Here is a 19,879-nt window from a genome sequence, read left to right as displayed (position 1 = left end):
AAAATATTAATACAATAAAAGAAACAATGACCCATTAGCGCCAAGGAAGAAGGAGTTAATTTCCGGGTCAAAACGAAAGTGGGCGTGTTTTACGGTAGTTACGCGCGGGGGGGGGGGGCAAGAAGTCTCCGATTTACTGACGACGTTTGCTCGCTTAAATTCTAACCCTGAAGTAGTCTGGGAGTCACTTTCGTTATTATCTGACTAAATAGTGCACGTCAGTACAAAAACCTGGACGAAAGAAATCTCATCTGGTTTATATTCCCCGACGTTTGAGCACCTGCTAACTGTTTAGCCTAGTGGGTTTTGAGGGAAGTTAATTGGGTGAAACGATCGGCGCCTTTTTCTGCATCAAGTCGCGTAATTGCCAGGAAAAAAAAAAAACAGGTGAGATATTTTTTTTTTGTATAAGACGACGAAACTTATTTTTACCCCGCTTAGTCAGTTTACTGTCACATTTGTGCTCGTTATTCATCTGAGTTGAAGCCAATGTATTTTGCATATGGGGAGAGGCTATATGGACATTTTTTTCCTCAAATCCCCAAATATATATATATGCATGTTTTTCAAATCTTGTCCGTGCCTTTATCATGACTTTTCGTTTGTACATTTTTATTTTGCATGGTAAGTGTTTCAACAGCGCATTTGTGAATGATTGATATTTGATGGGATTTCAAGGTCATGGAATTGAAAAAAACTGTCATTGGTAAAAGCTTTGAAAAACCTTTAAAATATTACTTAAATGATCTCAATAGCTCAAATAACAAAAGTTATGACTATTTAAAGATTGGGAATATAGACTAATTATGGTAGTAGACTATGGATAAAATATTATGAACTTCCCGGTTAATTAGGATCTTCAAAATGTCATAATGTTTTTGTTTGTGAGTGGATTTTCATGAAATTTCAGTGACGATAGCTTGACAAAAGCATTGCCATTTGCACTTATTTTCATTATAATTGCATACAAAGCAACAAATTCGGCCATTTTAACAGTTTTGCAATGTGACCAACATTTTTGTGAACGTGAAAAACAGTGCGAGCGGTGATATCACCTTCATATTTCACTTATGCATCCATAAGTACGTAAGTAAGTTTCTTTCGGCTTGTCCCTTTCGGGGTCGCCACAGCGTGTCATCTCAGATGAACGCACATATGTTTGGCACAATTTTTACGCCGGATGCCCTTCCTGACGCAACCCTTCTCAGGGAGTGGAGGCCCCAGTGGGATACAAACCCACAACCCCTTGTTTATCAAACCAGTGCTCTAACCACTGAGCTACAGGGCCTCTATCCATAAGTACATATAAATCATAAATGAAGTACTTTAGAAAAAATATATACATAGCGACAGGTTTTGATCAAAGTTTTAAACAGAAAAATTTTGGATAAAAATTACTACAACTTTCGCGATTTTTAAAAATACCAAATGGATGTTGTAGACGGAATCGTGGAGTACATCATCAGCTTCTGAGGGTTTGGTGCAATAATAAGCCTTGTACACAAAATAGTGACGCATATTATACTCCATAGAGTTTCTTCTACAGGCACAGTCAGCTCCATCGCGCAGTACAATGAACGGTACCGCGTATCTACATTTATCATGACTTGTCGTTTGTACATTTTTTTTATTTTGCATGTTCATTGCTTTGATACTGCATTTGTGGACAAAGTCTCCGTTATGTTTTGCAAGTCCCTGTTGATTAACAAACTCAAGCGAGTGAACTGGATCATTCGGAACAAAATAAAATTGGACAGTTGGCTGCACACTTAAGTGATTAAGTACTCTACATGGAGTGAAATAACCATAATGGAGAATACATGGCGGCATGTTGATTGAACAGTATATTCACTGAAGGATTTATTTATTTTGAATAACATCTATTCAACCATCCAAGACGAGGATCGTGGGAGATCTGGAGCCTGTCCCAGCTATCTACGAGCAGGCAGCGGGCTACACCCTGAACTGGTTAGTTATTGAGAACTGATTAATTATCGATAACTAGTTGCTGTATTGGATTACCTATCTGAAGTAACCCACCCAACCCTGAGTAAGAGGAATATGTAAAACTTTGCGGTTCCACAAGCATGACTACCACAAAAAAAAAAAATCTCCACAGCACACACAGAAAACCTTCGTCAACCCAAAGCATGTTCCCCACATAATATAGCCGGCGCGATCCACTTGTTTTGTCATCCCCACAGTTACGAGTGTTACGTATTTGAGTTTACAAGATGAAGCCCAATGACCGTAAAAAATGTGAAGCTATGGGATCCGGAATGAAGATTTTATTGCAGTAGTCTGACAGTGCAATCGTGAAAGAGCAAATTTCTCTTGTAGTCTGATCCATGCATTATGTGCCGTCTCACAGCCACTTTGTCTCTCCCGTTGCGTCAACTTTCTTTTATAACTTGCCTGCCAGATATTCATATCCATCCATCCACTTTCTTAGCCACTTATCCTCAGAAGGGTCGTGGGGAGTGCTGGAGCCTATCCCAGCTGTCAACGGGCAGGAGGCGGGGTACATCCTGAACTGGTTGCCAGCCAATCGCAGTACACATTGAGACAAACAGCCACACTCACAATCACACTTAGGGGAAATTTAGAGTGTCCAATTAATGTTGCATGTTTTTGGGATGTGGGAGGAAACCGTAGTACTTAGAGAAAACCCACGCAGGCACGGGGAGAACATGCAAACTCCACACAGGTGGGTCCGGGATTGAACCCGGAACCTCAGAATTGTGAAGCCAACGCTTTCCAGCTGTTCCACCGTGCTGCCAGATATTCACAGTACTACGTCAAAAGACACAAAAATAATCTATAAATACTTACATGTAAAACTAAACTACCTTTTAGATTCAAATATATAGTGTAAGAGCCGGTCAATGACGTCATGGATCAGATTGGCGAAATATGATAAACCAATCAGCAAAAAAAGGCAATTATCAGCTCATCTGATCAGGCCGATCATATTGGCGCGAAGTCCAAGTCGAAGGTTGTTAGGTTTATCACCTCCCTTGCTGGAATAGTTGCACAAATAACGGACGAGAAGTCGTCTTTCTTCTGATCAGGAGGATGTGCGAGACAGGCCATTTACAGTCTCCAAACACGTTCTGAACCAGCCTCTCATGTACTCTTTTAGAAAACACACAAGGTCAAAAGGAGGGGTGAGCAGATGAAATGAACAAAGGTATAGTTTTTGGTGATGATGTGGCACATTCTTTGGTTATGATGGAGTTGTCCTTGGCCACTTCTAGGAAGATACTGTTGCATCTGTCTGTAGGAGCTCGTCCTGTAAACAAGACTCTTTGAAGCAAGGATGATACTTTGGCTTTGTTGCAAGTCCATAATAAATATATTAAAAATAACTCTAACAAATGTTGATGGAGTAAACAAGTTGTCCAAAACTAGTAATAAAGCTCTCCATGACAACGCTGTTGTAAATTTGACTTATTGAAAATTGTCTCTCTGGTTGCTTCAAGCCTGGTCGATGTCACACCCCCGAGCCAAATACCCCACCATGATTGATGGAGTCATAGGCTCCCGACACAACACTGTAAACGTTCCGTACGTGTAAATGTCAGGGCTGCACTAACATTAAACTTTCATATTAAATTGGAGGCCACAAAATATCATCTTGTCAGCCACAAATGGTCCAAGGGCTGCCGTTTTTAGACCCCTGTGTTAAAGGGTAAAGAATTTAAAGTCCAAAGATCTGCTTTTTTTATGGGAAAAAATATTTGAAAGCCATGTCACCCAACTATACCATATGATGTGTTTGTGAATTTATATCTTCCAGATCTTGCTCAGACCCACCGATTTGAAAGTGACACATGATTGAGAGTTTGAGCAAATAAAACTGCCACAATGCCCTCCGTCCTTGGACTTCCGACACGAAACTCGAATGTTACAATCCTAATTACCAGGATTTCCTCAAATCCTAATTGTCGTCTCATAGAATTCCAAGCCAATTTTGCCCAGGCAAGGGCAGTGGATTATCAGTCCCTGGAAAAAAACATTCAGTCTTCTGCAAATGTATTTCCGGAGTTTGAAGGAAATCCTGGCGACTTGTGTTTGGTTCAGGTCGTTGGCACATGGTATAGGGCCCGGATAGTCACAAGAAATGGCTCCAACTACAAAGTCTTCCTCATTGACAAAGGGATCCTACATTGCACCACCACAAAGTTAATGGCTTTTGGTAAGAGGGAGCACTTCCGCCTGTCACCTGCAGTGGAGTCATGTGTGCTTGCCAATGTATTGCCATTGTCTCATGAAAATAGATGGTCTCCACCTGCACTTGAATTACTGCAGTCTTTTAGAGGACAGATTGTAAAGGCGTCTGTGAAAGATGTACTAGTACATGAAAGAAAGGTTCTTCTGGAGATCCCTTGCATATCCAGACAAATGTATGAAATGAGATTAGCAAAGGAAATGGAACCAAGTGTGTTTCTGGACTTTTTTCTCAAGTCAACAGAGCCTAAAACTGAAGATGAAAAATTTTATCAGACCTCCATGGATGAAGTTAAACAATTACACAAGGAGTTCTATATGTATCCAGAGGTGACACCAGGAACTGTGGAGACTATTGTAGTGACAGAAGTTGCCAATCCACAGAGAGTTTTCTGTCAGTTGAATGTTTTTTCTCAAGCGTTAAATAAACTCTCAGACCAAATCACACAGTGCTATAGGAGCACACTGGACAATTGGATTGTGGATCCTGAAATGGTAGGATATCCTTGTGCTGCAAGGGGAAATGATGGAAATTGGTACCGCTCTGTTGTACAACAAGTATTTCCAGTAGACCAGCTGGTGGAAGTGCTCAATGTTGACTACGGCAAAAAACAATTAGTTCAAATGGCAAATGTAAGACCGCTGGCTCCAGAGTTCTTCAAAATGCCTATTGTGACCTATATATGTTCACTCCATGGAATTATTGACAGAGTTGGATGGACAAGTACTCAGATTACATATCTCAAGTCCCTACTCTTGTACAAGAAACTAATCGCCAAATTTCAGTACCAAAGTATTTCAGAGGGTGTTTACTATGTTACACTCTATGGTGATAAAAATAAAAACCTCAACACTATGTTTTGCTCTCAGCAGAACGCTCTGCACGAGAATGAAAAAACACTTGATTATGATGTTGGAAACATGGAATACAGCAGCCAGCATTCCTCACCAGGACAAAAGGCTACCAGGAAGATGTTGTGTTCATCTGGCCTTGCTGAAAGGACTGAGATTGAAAGAACATCCAAAATCTCAACCCAACTTTCAGAAACTGGATTGTTGGGTATTTGGAGAGAAACAGAGGTTTCTTTTCCAACCCAGAATAACATTCTTCCCTCCAACAAAGAGTTACAATTTGGAAAGTTCAAGGAACATACGTTTCCTATTGGTACTGTCCTTGATGTCACGGTGTCTTGCACTGAGAGCCCAAATGAGTTTTGGTGCCAATATGCAAAAAATTCTTGGCAGCTGAAATTGCTAATGTATGACATACAAGCACACTATGTGGGCAGTATTTATGAGCCCCTCACAGAAGACGTTTGTGTTGTTCGCAGCCCTGACAATGGATTTTGGTACCGGGCTCGTGTAATTCACAAACCCGAAATGACTCATGTGACTGTTCTTTTTGTGGACTACGGCCATACAAAGACAGTCCCTCTCCATGCCGTGAGGATGATCGATCCTGAATTTCTTAATCTGCACAGTCAAGCATTTCGATGCAGTCTATTCCACCCTCCAAAATTCATGTCGGGTGTAAATGATTGGAGTGATGAGGAAAAAGAAAAGTTCAACAGATTTGTGGAAACTGCTGCCTCGAACTCTGTCACATTAAAGTGCACCATATATACAGTAACATACAATAAACAGAAAATGGTATTGAACATTGTGGACTTGGAAACCCCCTTTGAGAGCATCTCTGAAAGTATTGCCACTCCAGCCCAAATTGCACCTGACAATACAGTCCCGAGACCATCTTTCTGCCTGGACACATATTATTACTCAACACACAATATCAAAATTGGAATTGAAGAACAAGTTAAAGTTACATGTGTAAACCGTGTCAGTGAGTTCTACTGCCAACTTGAGAGGAATGCTGATGTTCTGAAGGACCTTAATGTGAAGTCCAATAATCTTTGCCATAAGCTTGGCATGATGAAGCCCCCCAAAGTATTTGGAAAATTGTGCTTTGCAAAGTACATTGATGGGCTGTGGTACAGGGCACAAATCAAGGCCACTGAGCCATCAATCCAGGTTCACTTTGTTGATTATGGCGATATAGCTGAAGTGGACAAATCAGACTTGCTTCCAATGCCCAAAGAAGCCAATGACATAATGTCTATACCTGTACAGGCAGTAGTTTGCTGTCTCTCTGATGTCCCAAAAGATGTTCCTAGTAAAGTGAACAACTGGTTTAAAAAATCTGTGGCAGATTATAAATTCCAAGCAGTAGTTGTAGCCAAAGAACCCAGTGGGAATCTAAAGGTTAAACTTTATCACAAAAACACTCAAATCAATTCAATGATGAGAAAAATCTTTCAGCTAGAGGGAAAGACTGAGAATCAAATACTCTCCCGGCATCAGAAAGCTCTTGAGACTCCTTACAAAAATAAGATAAAACAGGCAATATCTGTTTCTACTCAAATCATCCCCCCCAAAACAAAACCAGCACGTGAATTAAGACAAGCTACACAATCAAGACAAAATTTGAAGGATCAGAGGGTTAAAACCTCACAAGAACTGTACCAACCACCGCACAAAAGGCAACCTCAGCATAAGCACAATTGTAATAGTGAAACAAAAGAAAATCTCACAGTCATAAACAACTCAAAGTTAGATTCTAAGTCACCTGTGGAAGAGTCTGACAATGTGCTTCGCCAAGCAAAATATCAAAAGTGTCCTAAACGTGAAGACTTGCCCAAAAATATAATCACATTGGGTATGGAAGCAGCTGTTTATGTTTCACATTACAACAGCCCATCAAGCGTCTATATACAATTTGTCAGAAAAGGGGATGAAATATTCTCCTTAGTTAACAAGCTTAATTACCCATTATCCCCCCCCAAAGTTGGCATTAGTGAAGTAGATGCAGGTGACCTCATTGAAGCTGAGTTTGCTGATGATTCCTTATGGTACCGAGCACAGAGTACTGATTTTGGCAACATAGTCCAGTTACCAGTTTCCAAAGTAGCCAAACTCAGTCAAACCTTTGTGGAGTTGCCAAGGTACAGCACGCACTGTATGTTAAGTGAAGCTGAATCTTTTGAGGTGCTTGATGCAGAATTGGTGTCAACTTTAAAAAGAGAGAATGGCTCAAATGCAGAGAAAATGCTAAAATGTCAATTTGTGCAGAAGTCTGAGGTAGTGTGGCAAGTCACTCTTGAGGATAATGGTGACTCCGTCACATGTAAAACACCAGAAAAATCTCCTGAAACTCCATCTGACAATGAACATAAAGTGGAAACAAGTGTGCAAAACATAGAAACATCACTGGATTTTTGTTCTCCCGATTACAACCATATGCAATGTATAGAGGGACAATATCTAGATGTTTATGTCTCAGCTAGAAATGACGTTGATAAATTCTGGTGTCAGGCTGCTGACTCAAATCGACTGGATAAGATATCCAAAAATCTCTTGGAAATCAGAAAAGAAGCATATAATACACACATAAGCAAGAGGAGTGTTACTTTAGCTGGTAGTCCATGCATCGGCTTTTGTACAGAGGATCAGCTATGGTACCGTGCTGAAATATTGACTAAAGATGGGGATGAGCTGTCAATTCTATTTGTAGACGATGACAACAAAGCAGTTGTTACTGTTACAAATGTGAGGGAACTACCCAGTCACCTGTTAGAAACTGCAACGCAGGCATTTTTGTGTATGGCTGAAGATTTTGAGTTACATGGCTGTTGGGGTCACAGTGCTGTCGAAGAATTGGCTTCAATTGCAGAAGACAAAGTATTTCAACTAACTGTCACCAACCCATTTAAAGAAGATGGAAAGAACATGTACCTTGTCCAGCTGGAAGGTGAAGGCCAGAATTTAAATGACATTCTGAAAAGGTGGTGGATGACTTCCACAATTGGAAACAAACCAGATGTCCCACTGTGCATGATGGATGAAAAACAAGGCCCAATTGATGGTACTGCGAAAGAGAGAGAAAACAAACCTTCTGAGAGTGAAGAGATCAGAATTCCTACTCCTGGTGCTCACACTGGAAGAGGTCATAATGATGCTGACTTACACTCTGTGGTAACAATTACGCCAAAGAACATTCAAAGCCCTGTGGATTGTCTTCACGGTTCAATTCTTTTTACTGATTCCCCTCAAGTAGAGAAGCATTTGTCTGAAAACCGGGGCCAAAGTGAAACAAATGAAGGGGTAAACAAAGCCCCCAGTGTTTCGATTCATGAAATGAAGATCACACAGATTGAAAGTGGAATAAAAGAAAATATGTTCCCCTTTAAAAATATGGACTCAAATGTGACAGAGATTGACAAAAACATTGAGGAAGCTGCCTCTGTGGACACAGCTTTCCAAGATGAGATAAAATCTCCACCAGACAACCTTCAGAAGCCCATAGATGAGTGTGGGATTCCATTGTCCCCCATTAAATTGGTGGATATCCGCAACAAGAGCGCCTGGGATGAAGTTAGGACCTATTCTGATGGTAAGTCCTTAATGTTTTGTATAATGCATGTCAAAACTGAATAGAGTTAGTATTTTTATGCTTATTTCCAGATCCAAAAGTTGCTACTGATGACAACCAGGCTGCAATTTCAAATCCACATATGACTGAGACAAACGTGAGTACTGTAAAATACATTATATTTTATGTAATAAGGCTGCAACGACTCTGTTAAAACCAAAAGTTGTGGTCTTTAAATTCGCAATCCTGTCGTCGTCTTCGTAATGGCAGAACGGTGACGTGCATTCAGTTGTGTGGCTCTGTTCCGCATACAACCACAAGCTTACAGTGGTAGAAAAGAAAAGTTAATATAATCAGGGTTCACATTGTTGTGAAAAACCTAGAAAAATTCATAGAGCTTGAAAATTAGGCTTTACATGATCAGGACTTTTCTGAACAATCGGCGAGTTTCAATAAATTTTCATCTTTTCGATCACAAGGTGGAGTATTGAGTCTATTTAAATGACTGGTTCATTTACAAAATAGTTCAAAAAATATACATTGACAAAAAATGTATTTTTGTTCATTTATTGACGCCAGTGAGGCATAGCGACAGAACAAATTAATGGTCTTCTATTAAATGGCAGTAAGCACATACTGCGATTAATCCAGTCACTCGCATTTGAAAAATGTACGAGTGTGGTCAGACATGCTCACAGATAGAGTTGCGGGTGTGATTAGGGATGGAATCTCAAGACCTTAACTGTAAATTGAAAATAAAATAAACAAATGCGTAACTAAAATAGAAAACAAATTTCTTACTCAGAAATGATCATTTCCAATTTCAACTGATATTAGTAGAACATGATATAAAACGGTATTTAAAATTTTTCATCAATAAAAGTTCTTCCTCTGACAAACTTTAACTGAAGAAAATCATCCTGTACATTCTACTTTGGCTTCAGACCAGACCTTTTTTACTCAAAAGGAAATCTCTTTCAGTTTCACCACTTTTTCTTCCATTATTCACAAACCCTGACATTCAATAAAGCAACAGCACTTTTGATTTTATTTTATTTATTTTTTTACTTTTAGCATTATTATCAAGAGTAAACACAAGCAGCATGTCTAACTCCCTTTGGTCTATGTTGTCCAGACTGTGTGGGTAGACGGTGTTTGGAATTATGAGTGTATCCCTTTAAGAGCCGAAGGGGGGACAGAGTCAGGTGAACGAGCAGGAGACCGTGTGCTTCCTTGTTTTAAAAAAAAAAAAAAAAAAAAGTCATGCTGTGGTTCACTGCAATGGATTGGTTTGATTTTCATGTGCGCTGAGAATGTCTAGGTATTTCTACTTGTAACAAATTTTATGCACGTGATTTTTCATGCTTAACTGCAGATTTGCGAGCGCGACGGCGCATGAGCGCGGTCGCGGTTGTCAAATGTGAGTGACTGGATTAATGTGTCAACTTTTTGTGACATTTTGTTTGTTGGTGTGGTGTGAGATGTTTTTTTTTTTTCAATTATAAAATATGTTCCTTGGCTTCATAAACGTTGGAATTCCCTGCTCTGGTTAGACAATCTGTTCATAACAACGGCAGCATGTTTACACACAGCTATGAACGGTAGTACGAGCTTGCAAGGCTACGTAACATTTTTGCCCGTGCTTGCAAGCTGTATCGTATTACGTTTTTCCTCCACATTGTCTTATAATACAGTTGGCGCGATTCACTTGTGTTGATAACCAACAAGTATCTATTTAAATTGACCAGATAAAGCCCACTGATCATAAAAAAATTAGATGTGGTGGTCTCGGAATACAAGATTTTATTGCCGTAGTCTGACATAGTGCAATCATGAAATCACATTCTCTTCTCCACCCCCCCCCCTTTTTTTTTTTAAATAATATTTTGGGCCATCATTTATTTACAGTGTTACATTAGAAGACACTGAAAAAAAACTATAAATACTACCATCCAAAAATAAAGATTATGCATTCAGATATACTGTGCACAACAGCGACGTGGAGTAAATGCCTTTCTCTGAGTCGATTGTCACTGATCAGATTGGCTAATTATGACATCAAAACTGATGATCTGATGAGCAAAAAATACCAATTATTGGCCAATCCTATGAGGCTTATCAAATCGGTCTTAAATCTTGTGCAAATGAGATTTCCAGGTCCTGCTAAAATTAGGGATTTTTTTTTTCCATGTATAATCATGGAAATATAGCGTGGATAATAACTTCTTCTTCTTTTCCTTTCGGCTTGTCCCGTTAGGGGTCGCCACAGCGTGTCATCTTAGATGAAGGCATATTTGTTTGGCACAGTTTTACGCCGGATGCCCTTCCTGACGCAATCCCTCTGGATCCGGGGAGAGAAGCTTACAGCACCTGTTATTCCCAGGCAGTCTTGCATCCAAGTACCAACCAGGGCCAAACCCGCTTAGCTTCCGAGATCTGACGAGATCGAGCGGTCTCAGGGTACCATGGCCGTAAATAAATATATAAATGACCCTTGGTTTTACACAAACTCTTAAGATCTGTAAAACAAATACAATAACAATAAATGTAACGTGTGATTAAAATTGAAATGATTAGAATTGAAATTGACAGAAATGTAATGGACTTCTAGTGGTGTACGACATCCTACAGGAAAAGAGACAGGGTGTGAGGTTGGCAAGGAGTTACTTGCACACTTAAACATCCTCCAAATGTGGATTTCAAATAGAACGCAAACCCAGTAAAGTACCATTGCCAAATGTTTGATGACGACAATTTTTAAAAATAAATTCCTTACAAATGACCATGATTTAACAATCACATTGTGTAATTGAATGGCCAGAAGTTTTATCCTGTTTGCTTTGCTTAACAATCCCCATAATTAAATGAAACTTTTCTCACCTTTTTAAGATCGCTTATGATGCTGTCATGAACTACGTTGTTCCTCCTACGTTGTTCTTCATGAAACAGTTGCTGATGGTACTTCTGAAGACTCAACTCTTATCTTGCTTTTTTTTTTCTTAAGTGAAGACCTCACTTGTTTTAAATGTTTGCTTCATTATTTGGATTTAGCAATAGATTGTCACTTATATGCCAGATCACATTTTGAGATGGAGTGAAATCTATTTATATTTTTTCATTTATATGTATATATGTGTGTGTGTATATATATATTATTTGTAGGGTTCAAGTGAATCAGTGTTGCCTTTCCTTGTGCCTGTTATGCAGAAGTTACATGGTGAGTAGTTTTCCTTACCAAATTAGAAGAGGTTGGTGCAAATTAGAATATAAATGTTTTGGGTTTTTTTTCCGGAGTTGAATTTAAAAAATGAAGCTAATTATACAGACTCATTCAGCCTTTTAACCCAAGGTTCAATTAAGTTGGGACAATGTGTGCAAATACATAAAAGCAGAATACAATGATTACCAAATCTATTTCAACATATTCAATCCTCTACACTGCGAAGATAAGCTATTTAATTTTCAGACTGATTATTGCTCTTTTGTAAGTATTCTCTCATTGCAAATTTAGTGCCTCATGAGGGGCAGGTTGGTGTTGAGTTGCGCCATGATGTAAATAATGTAGTCAAATAAACAGGCATGAGCATTTCACGGAAACGATTGTTCCGTTACCATGTCGTTACCCAGCCTGAGAAAACACGGAACCGAAAGTCCGTTTCCCAGATCTCTGGGCTTACTTTTAATAAAATTCGCCCATGTGTGGAATGTAAAACAAGTTCTCAATGAAATACAACAATCTGTATAAAGCGAACCTACATGAACCCCTTTATTTTCAATGATTAAAACGCCCAGCTTTGTCAGTGTGGTTTACAAACCGCACCGGTTTCCGCTTCTGCGCTATGCATGCGCAAGGTCGAGTTATTCATATCCCTATCATATATGGGTCACTCAAACGCTAGTCAAACATGTCGGTTGCCAAGCGTAAAAGACAAAATGCTCATGCCTGCTAAGGCTTTATTTTGAAGTACATGTAAAAACCGGTTCCCATTATCAATGGGAACCGAAAAATCGTTTCCCACCGTTTCCCAGGACAAAAATCAATGGAACCGAAAGATCGGTTACCATATTTGCTGAAATCCTCATGCCTGAATAAAGGTATATGAACAATGCTTATTTATTGTATGTTTGCAGCAATATTTCCAATTAACTATTCACAAAATTAAGAATTTCTGTCTAAGCAATGGATTGGTTGCTTCGGAAAAAAGCCCCAAGGCTTTTCTGTACAGAAATTATTCAGGTCCATGTATGCTAATTCTCATGCATGCAGCAAGATGCTCGCCTTGAAATCTGTTTTTGAGATCAATTTTGACCCTGAATGAGAGAATCTTACATAACCATTTTAGATGATCACACAAGAAAATTAAAAGTTTTCACACTGTCTTCTTTTGTATTATGGTTAAAATTAGAAATTAAATCTCGTTTCATCTTCTGGGAGAGACTGCTAATGTGCTTTGGCGGGCAGCCCAAGTAAACTCCTAAATTTTCGAAGGTGCATTTAGGGGCTCCTAAAAGTCCTTAAAATCCGCGAAAACCAGTCAAACTCCTAAAAAGGCCTTACATTAAAAAAAATCAAAGGGAGGACCTCTACAGCCAAAATTCTCCCTAAAAAATAAATTAATCTTTTATTTAAAAAAAAAAAATAGCGATCCGTCTGGCTCCAAATCAGCCGGAAATTGTCAACGGAAGTCATCGTGTTGACAACTAGTCGCCATCTTGTCGATATTCCATTGTTTGTTTCCGTGAGTAGGCATTTCACTTCGTCTTCGTTACGACGTAGCGTAGTTCTTTCATCGATCCAACTTGTATCACGGGGAAGTGAAGACTCTCTCATCTTCTGTTTCTAAAATATCAAGATAGTGAAGCATCAACTTCAGGCAGTGGTACTAGCAGTGCATGCGCACTAGAGATCACAAAAAACCGCTTACTTTCATAACCGGTTTTAACCGAACAGCTGTAGCAAAAAAACGGTACCATAGTGGTGTTTACATAATTCACCTGCGGGACCTTGAGTTGGGGTGCGGGGTTCCGCATGGACTGTTTTTGTTGTTGCTCTTCCGGAGTGAAGAGTTCACAGAGTTCCCCCCGTTATGCGAGTAGTGTTTTGATGTCTGCTAATATAACAAGTATACTCCCATACTTTGGAGCGTTTCCTCGATGCCATGTTTGATGTTTCTTTGTTTTAACTGAATGTTCTTTTGAGTCCAACTTTACTCTAACAGCAAAACTTGAAAAAAGTGGAAATGATGTTGAAAAAATAGCGCAATGTGGAGTACCGGAAGAAATGATTGGAAATTTTAACCGATTTCGAAAGTCCGATTACGGTTTCGGTTTTTAAAAAAAATGAAAACCGGTTATAACCGGTTATTAGTAACCGGTTGCGATCCCTAATGCGCACCTACAGTTGTCCAGCCAGAAGTCAGGCTTTATGAACGTAGTTCAATACACGAAGACGGACTTGTTAAAGGCAGAGATCATGTGGACTTTGAAAGGGATCTGCAGCCATTACAGTTACAAATCTTGTGAAAATAATTCGAAAGTGTTTTCAGTCATGTTCCCAGACAGTGACATTGCTAAAAACTACCACTGTGGGGAAAGGAAGACTTCGTACCTGGCTACATTTGGCATCGCTGCCCACTTTTCATCTCTACTGCCTCAAAGCCAAAAAAGCCAGAATAGAGACTGACATATCAACGCTTATTGAGAAGGCTGACAGGCTGTGTGAGGAGCCAGAAGAAAAGAGGAATCTGAGGTGTATCACCGAGGCCAATGCACTCAGAGGCAGAGCAAAGGACAAGAGAGTTACTTTGGCACCTGTGCAGCAACAAAGAGGAGGCACTGGGTAGGCTCAAGGAGCTAGAGTAGGGGTGCAGAAACAGACATCAGTAGAAGACATTTGTGTATATAGTTGCAATTGTAGTTAGAATCTGTTTTTCTGTATACTGTTATGTGAAGACGTTGACAATGGTCATATCAATGAGAACTTCCACAAGGGGCGACAAGTGATCACTGTCACTGAGGTACTGAGGTACTGGAACATTTGATGAACCAAGAACGGTTGATGGCACCATTGGGTGAGTCTTTTTTCCTTACTCTTGATTTCCCACGATGGCCCTAAATTTTTCGTGTCGGCCCTAAATTTTTTCCGTGTCAGCCCTAAATTTTTCGTGTCAGCCCCGAAGAATGCCCCTAAAAAGCCCTTACATTTTTTTGGTCAGACTATGAACCCTGAAAGCATATACAGGGGAAACTAATTCCTGCAACTAGTTCCAACAAAAGAATCTGAATCAGCTTTAATGGCCAAGTATGTACAACAACACGCAAGGAATTTCTCTCCTGGAGTCGATGACACCCTGGAACGACATTCATTTTGAGAACAACAAACAAGACCGAAGAACAAAAACGTTCCATTAATGGGGAACTATTCCTTCTAAGAGTCACAGTTGTGCAAAGATGCAGTCTTCTAGCATTTAGGGCAGTTAAGAGTATGTCAACCCCTCACATTATGTTAAGCTTATACAGAGTACCCTCACCCGTTGGCGGTTCACCGTTATAGACCAGTGCAATGTCAATTGTGCTAAGGGTGCAGTTTAAAGTGACGAATTAGTTGTCACCTTGTAACAACTGCTTGAAAAAAATGGTCTCAATAGTTACCGTTTCTCAATGTACAATTGCAACGAATTTATGGTTTTGTCATTTGTGGTCCAAAATAAGAACTTTGACCAATTTTGATAAATATGTGCATGTAATTAGCAAGGCTGAAAACCAACGTTGAATATCTGACTTTTTTTTTTATTTTTTTTTTTTTTGCAATTTGTGAGAGTGATTTGGTGTTTTAAAATCTGGAGGAGGGCTGGGCTAACGGTCACTGCTGTCTACAGCCAAATTGACCCCTCCGTGGATATTGCGCAATCCGCGTCACTGACCAATCAGAGGCCAGACATCTGCATAGACCAAAGCCCGTTTTTGCTCCCGCCATTTTCTCTGACAACATTGAATGGTCCAGTATAGGTTTAGTTAGCGTTTTATCGCGTATTTGGGTTATTTAACAAATATGGTTAAGAGGTGTAGTCACGGACTTTGTAATAGTGACGACAGGTATCCTGAAAGGCTAGTTGGTGGAGTTCGATTCGTACCCTTTCCAAAACCAAAGACCCAGTACGAAAAATGCCTTCGATGGATCAAACCTTGTGGAAGACCGCATCATCAACTAAATCCATCTAATATCAACCGGAACACATATGTTTGCACAAAGGTATGCCCTATATTTGAATTTCAATAGATGTCTCGTATAAATGAATTCGAAGTTCTTCGCTAGCATAACACTGCTGCGTGTGAACGATTGACACACTTATTCTTTGTTGAGCGATATTTAGCGATGATCGGACTGCACAAACGTATTGATTTCTTGCTGGCCCGTGGCCAGAAGCTTAACCAGACTGTGTTTGCACGAAGATATGCCCTAAATTTGATTTTTAATACACGTCTCGTATAAATGAATGAGACGTTCTCCGCTAGCATAACATTGCTACGTGTGAATGATTGAATGAAATCAGAAGCATGGCGTCTCTCTCAGTTAAGAATGTATTGTATTTAGAATCTATAATATATCATTGATTTTGAATCAAATCAGAAGCATGGAGTCTGTCTCAGTTCAGAATGTATTGTATTGTATTTGCCATTTTTACTGTTTGTCTCACGTGAGCGCACGTGGCGTGACGTCACTTCAGGAGGCGTGGTTAAGTGCCCTGTACGGAGGGGTCAATTACCCCCCAACGACCCACCTTTCCCAAAGATGTCTAATAAAAACTTTTTTTTTTCAAACGTGCCCATTACGCTTGTACTACGTAGTTTGAGGTCACGTTATTTTGATAATGACCTGAAGGCATTGAGCACTCGTTTTGGACTGCCACGCTGGTTCCGTTCCTCTCATCATTGGGAGGAGCGATGAGAGACTTATTTTAAAATCGGCTGCACAACTAGCCCTTGCAGTCGACTTTTTTGTCTTCGTTTAAGTTAAAGGAAACTTTCACTTCTAATGTTTGAAGGAGTAGCAATGAATATTCTACGCTAACGATCATAAAATTCAAAGCTCCTCCGAGGAGGAGGTCAGAGAGCTTAGGTTGGAGGCGCATGTTACCGTAACACAAGACATCGAATGTCATAGTGTATGTTTACTTTTTTTTTTAACCACTCTATGTACCTTTGTACGACTATACAATGTGATTTTTTTTTTCCATTCATACCTGAATATAATGCGCTCTATTGACTTTTTGAAAATATTTGGGGAAAAATTTGCATTATTTTCGACAAATTACGGTAACTAATGATAGGTAACAGATTAAACTATCACAACATTTGCATTGCAGATCCAAATGAGCAGAGTGATGCCATAATGGCTGCAAGCAAGCACTGTCATGTCACTGTGACTGTAGAGGAAATGGTAAATTGCATCAGTTTCCGCATGTGGTGTGTACACATCTGCATTTCTTTTCATTCTGTGCAGGAATATTTGCGTTGGAGTCAAAACATCAGGTCTTAACAGGTTTTCGTCTTAGCACCCGTATTACCCATTTGTTTATAACAGACCTGGTCATAATATGGTCCGAGAGACTCCATTTAGTTCCTCCTTGCAAGATCTTTTCAATCTATTCATTTTCCATATTGGATCTCCTCACTAGGGTTGCGGGTGCACTGGAGCCAATCCCGACTGAGTGCAAACCCAGGATTAGTCACCAGCCAGTCGCAGAGAAATAACCATTTGTGCTCAGGTTCACACCTTATGGGCAATTTAATCTTCAATTAACTCACTATGCATGTTTTTGGGATGTGGGACGTAAATGGATTATTCAGAGAAAACCCATGCATGGCAAGAACATGCAATCTCCACACAGGAGAGCTTGGATTTGAATTCGCAATCTCAGAGCTGTGAGGGAGACGTGCTAACCAGTCGACCACTGTTCAACCCTGGAAGGCCTATTATTTAGTCCAAATAAAACAGTTATCATTAAAAAAAAATGCAATGCTTTTTTTGTTAAGAAAGCATCCCCCAAGTGAGTAGTAACACGAGGGTTGTATGACGTGTGTGCACGTGTTTGTTGAAGATGCAAGAGCAGTGTTTGATAGGGATGACTTGTTTCCTCATGATGCCAAGGTGGGTTATTTAACCTGATAATGATTTGCCCATCACAACTAGGAAAGGAGATAATCGGAGTTAGTTGGTCCTCCTAATGTCAGCAGCACTCTTTTAAAAGTGTAGAAAACTGAAAGCACATTGTAGGCAATTTTTTTGTGAATGTGAATTAAATAGTGGTGGAACAGTGGATGACCGGTGAGCACATCTACCTCCTCACAGTTCTGAGGACCTGGGTTTAAATCCTGCCTTGCCTTTGTGAAATCTGCTTCTCCCCGTACCTGTGGGGTTATTATACGGGTACTTTAGTTTCTTCCCACGTCCAAAAAGCATGCATGGCAGGTCAAATTCCAATATGAGTGCAATTGGTTGTTTATATGTGCCCTGCGATTGTCTGGCGACCAGTTCAGAGTGTATGTACCCACCACTCTACCCAAGATAGCTGGGTTAAGCAACGGCAGGCCCGTGACCTTGGTGAGAATAAATGGTACGGAAAATGACTGAAGGAATAACTGAACTGTAATGATGGAATTATGCCATTCTTCACATTCCTTAGGAAAGTTGTTAGGCCGTTCCTGTCGTTGAATGTTGCTTACCAGAGGAATTCAAACATTTTGTCACAGTTCCATTTATTTGAGTTTATTGGTAATATTTGACAGAGTTATAATACAGGCGGATAGGATGGTCGAATACTTGCATTTTCTTGCGTCTCGTGTACATATACAGATGCGTGTCTAAGTCTCATTTATTTTAGGCGCCAAATAAACTGCTGCATCATTTTTGGCCTTTTACTGGGGGAGTCATTGGTAAGTTATGTGCAGCATTATCGGTGCAATATATCACATTTGTGGTTTTGGTTAATGATAACATTAAATAGACAAATGTCATGTGACAAGTTGCTCTTTATCCATGGTATATATAAGCTACTGTATAAAGACTTATTTGGATGTGCTTGGTCCTGTGGTGTCAATTTGAGTTCCAGCCTTTTGACTGGAACATACACCTTTTGTGATGAACAGGTCTTGTGAGCTTGTTTGACAGATACCTGCAATAGTGAACCAAAAAATGAGGCGGCCATCCACAGTAATAATAGACTTCCTAATTCTCTATTAAAAGATCAGTGTGAGAGAGAGTGAGGTGGATCAAAGGGTTCAGTTTTGTCAAATGTGATGCTCACATGTCTTCCTTTTTGTAGATCAAAAGGAAGAAGGAACAAACATCGGGGAATACAAGGTAAAAGGGCACTGATTTGAATTTAACTATATTCACTCTCCATTCCTCATTGTAACTCACAAAGTGATCATATGTTTTGTTTTCATTAATTATTATTCTGTAATTCTACTCTGTATCTTGATCAATATACCTGAACATCCTAGTTTCATTGTTTTTCTCCTGCTGTCAAGGATTCCGGAGATGAGGTGCATGCAAGCATATTCCCCTCTAATGATGATGACTGTATTTGTAAGTGTTCAGAAAATGTATTTATATAAGTGTTACCATTCTTGATACATGAGAAATTTGGACAAAAAGATGCCAGTGATATTCCAAGACCCCTTGGAAACCTTTTTAAATCCTGACAAAAATGCATCTCTAGATGATTTACTGTGTCGAGGTTCACTCATCTAATTCCTGTGAAAAATGGATGGCTTAAGATGCTTTGGTGTCATTTATTTTAAGTCAAGTGAAAGACAATATTATAAATCCCAGAAGCCCTCAGAACATTAAAAAAAAAATTGAACCTACCACTGAGATGTGTAGGACAAAGCCTTAATTTCGATGGCCACTAATTTAGCACACATTAGTATATTTTTCTTTTTTCTTCAGTGATAATGATGTCTGCATATTTTTCCTTCAGGTGATATGCTGTCAGACCTACTTCAGCGGTTTCTGGTCATCAGTGATAGCTCAGCTGACACCAACCCAGAGGAATGACTGGACACACCGTTAAATTGGATGTGGCTTACGTTTAAAGGGTCTGCCCTTAAATATTTTCAAGTTTTCGTGGTGTTTGGGTTGTGAGTTAAATGTGTGCTTTTGAGTTATGGGGTTACAATAAATGGTATTCAATCATGTCATTTGTATTTTCTTTTCAC

At 39.6% G+C, this 19,879-nt stretch overlaps 1 protein-coding gene across 12 annotated transcripts; it reads left to right on the top strand.

Annotated features, from left to right (window-relative positions):
* Positions 1 to 60: 60 nt before the first annotated feature.
* Positions 61 to 19,864, top strand: tdrd6 (tudor domain containing 6). Of its 12 annotated transcripts, XM_061812380.1 has the most exons (12): positions 61 to 387; positions 1,898 to 1,968; positions 3,800 to 4,198; positions 8,540 to 8,677; positions 8,749 to 8,813; positions 11,546 to 11,614; positions 11,819 to 11,873; positions 17,023 to 17,122; positions 18,541 to 18,592; positions 18,982 to 19,019; positions 19,190 to 19,247; positions 19,642 to 19,864. In XM_061812380.1, exons 3-12 carry the CDS (start codon positions 3,868 to 3,870, stop codon positions 19,732 to 19,734), a joined length of 999 nt encoding a protein of 332 aa, XP_061668364.1. In that variant the 5' UTR covers positions 61 to 387; positions 1,898 to 1,968; positions 3,800 to 3,867; the 3' UTR covers positions 19,735 to 19,864. The 12 variants fall into 12 exon arrangements, with proteins under 12 accessions (XP_061668364.1, XP_061668356.1, XP_061668352.1 ...); XM_061812372.1 differs by having other exon boundaries at positions 3,800 to 8,677; positions 17,023 to 17,096; positions 19,642 to 19,856; XM_061812368.1 differs by having other exon boundaries at positions 3,800 to 8,677; positions 19,642 to 19,856.
* The last annotated feature ends 15 nt before the right edge of the window (positions 19,865 to 19,879 follow it).

Source organism: Syngnathoides biaculeatus, chromosome 23 (assembly GCF_019802595.1).
Source record: "Syngnathoides biaculeatus isolate LvHL_M chromosome 23, ASM1980259v1, whole genome shotgun sequence".
Lineage (NCBI taxonomy): Eukaryota > Metazoa > Chordata > Actinopteri > Syngnathiformes > Syngnathidae > Syngnathoides > Syngnathoides biaculeatus.
Note: the sequence above shows the minus strand (reverse complement) of the source record. Positions and strands in the feature narration are given on the sequence as shown.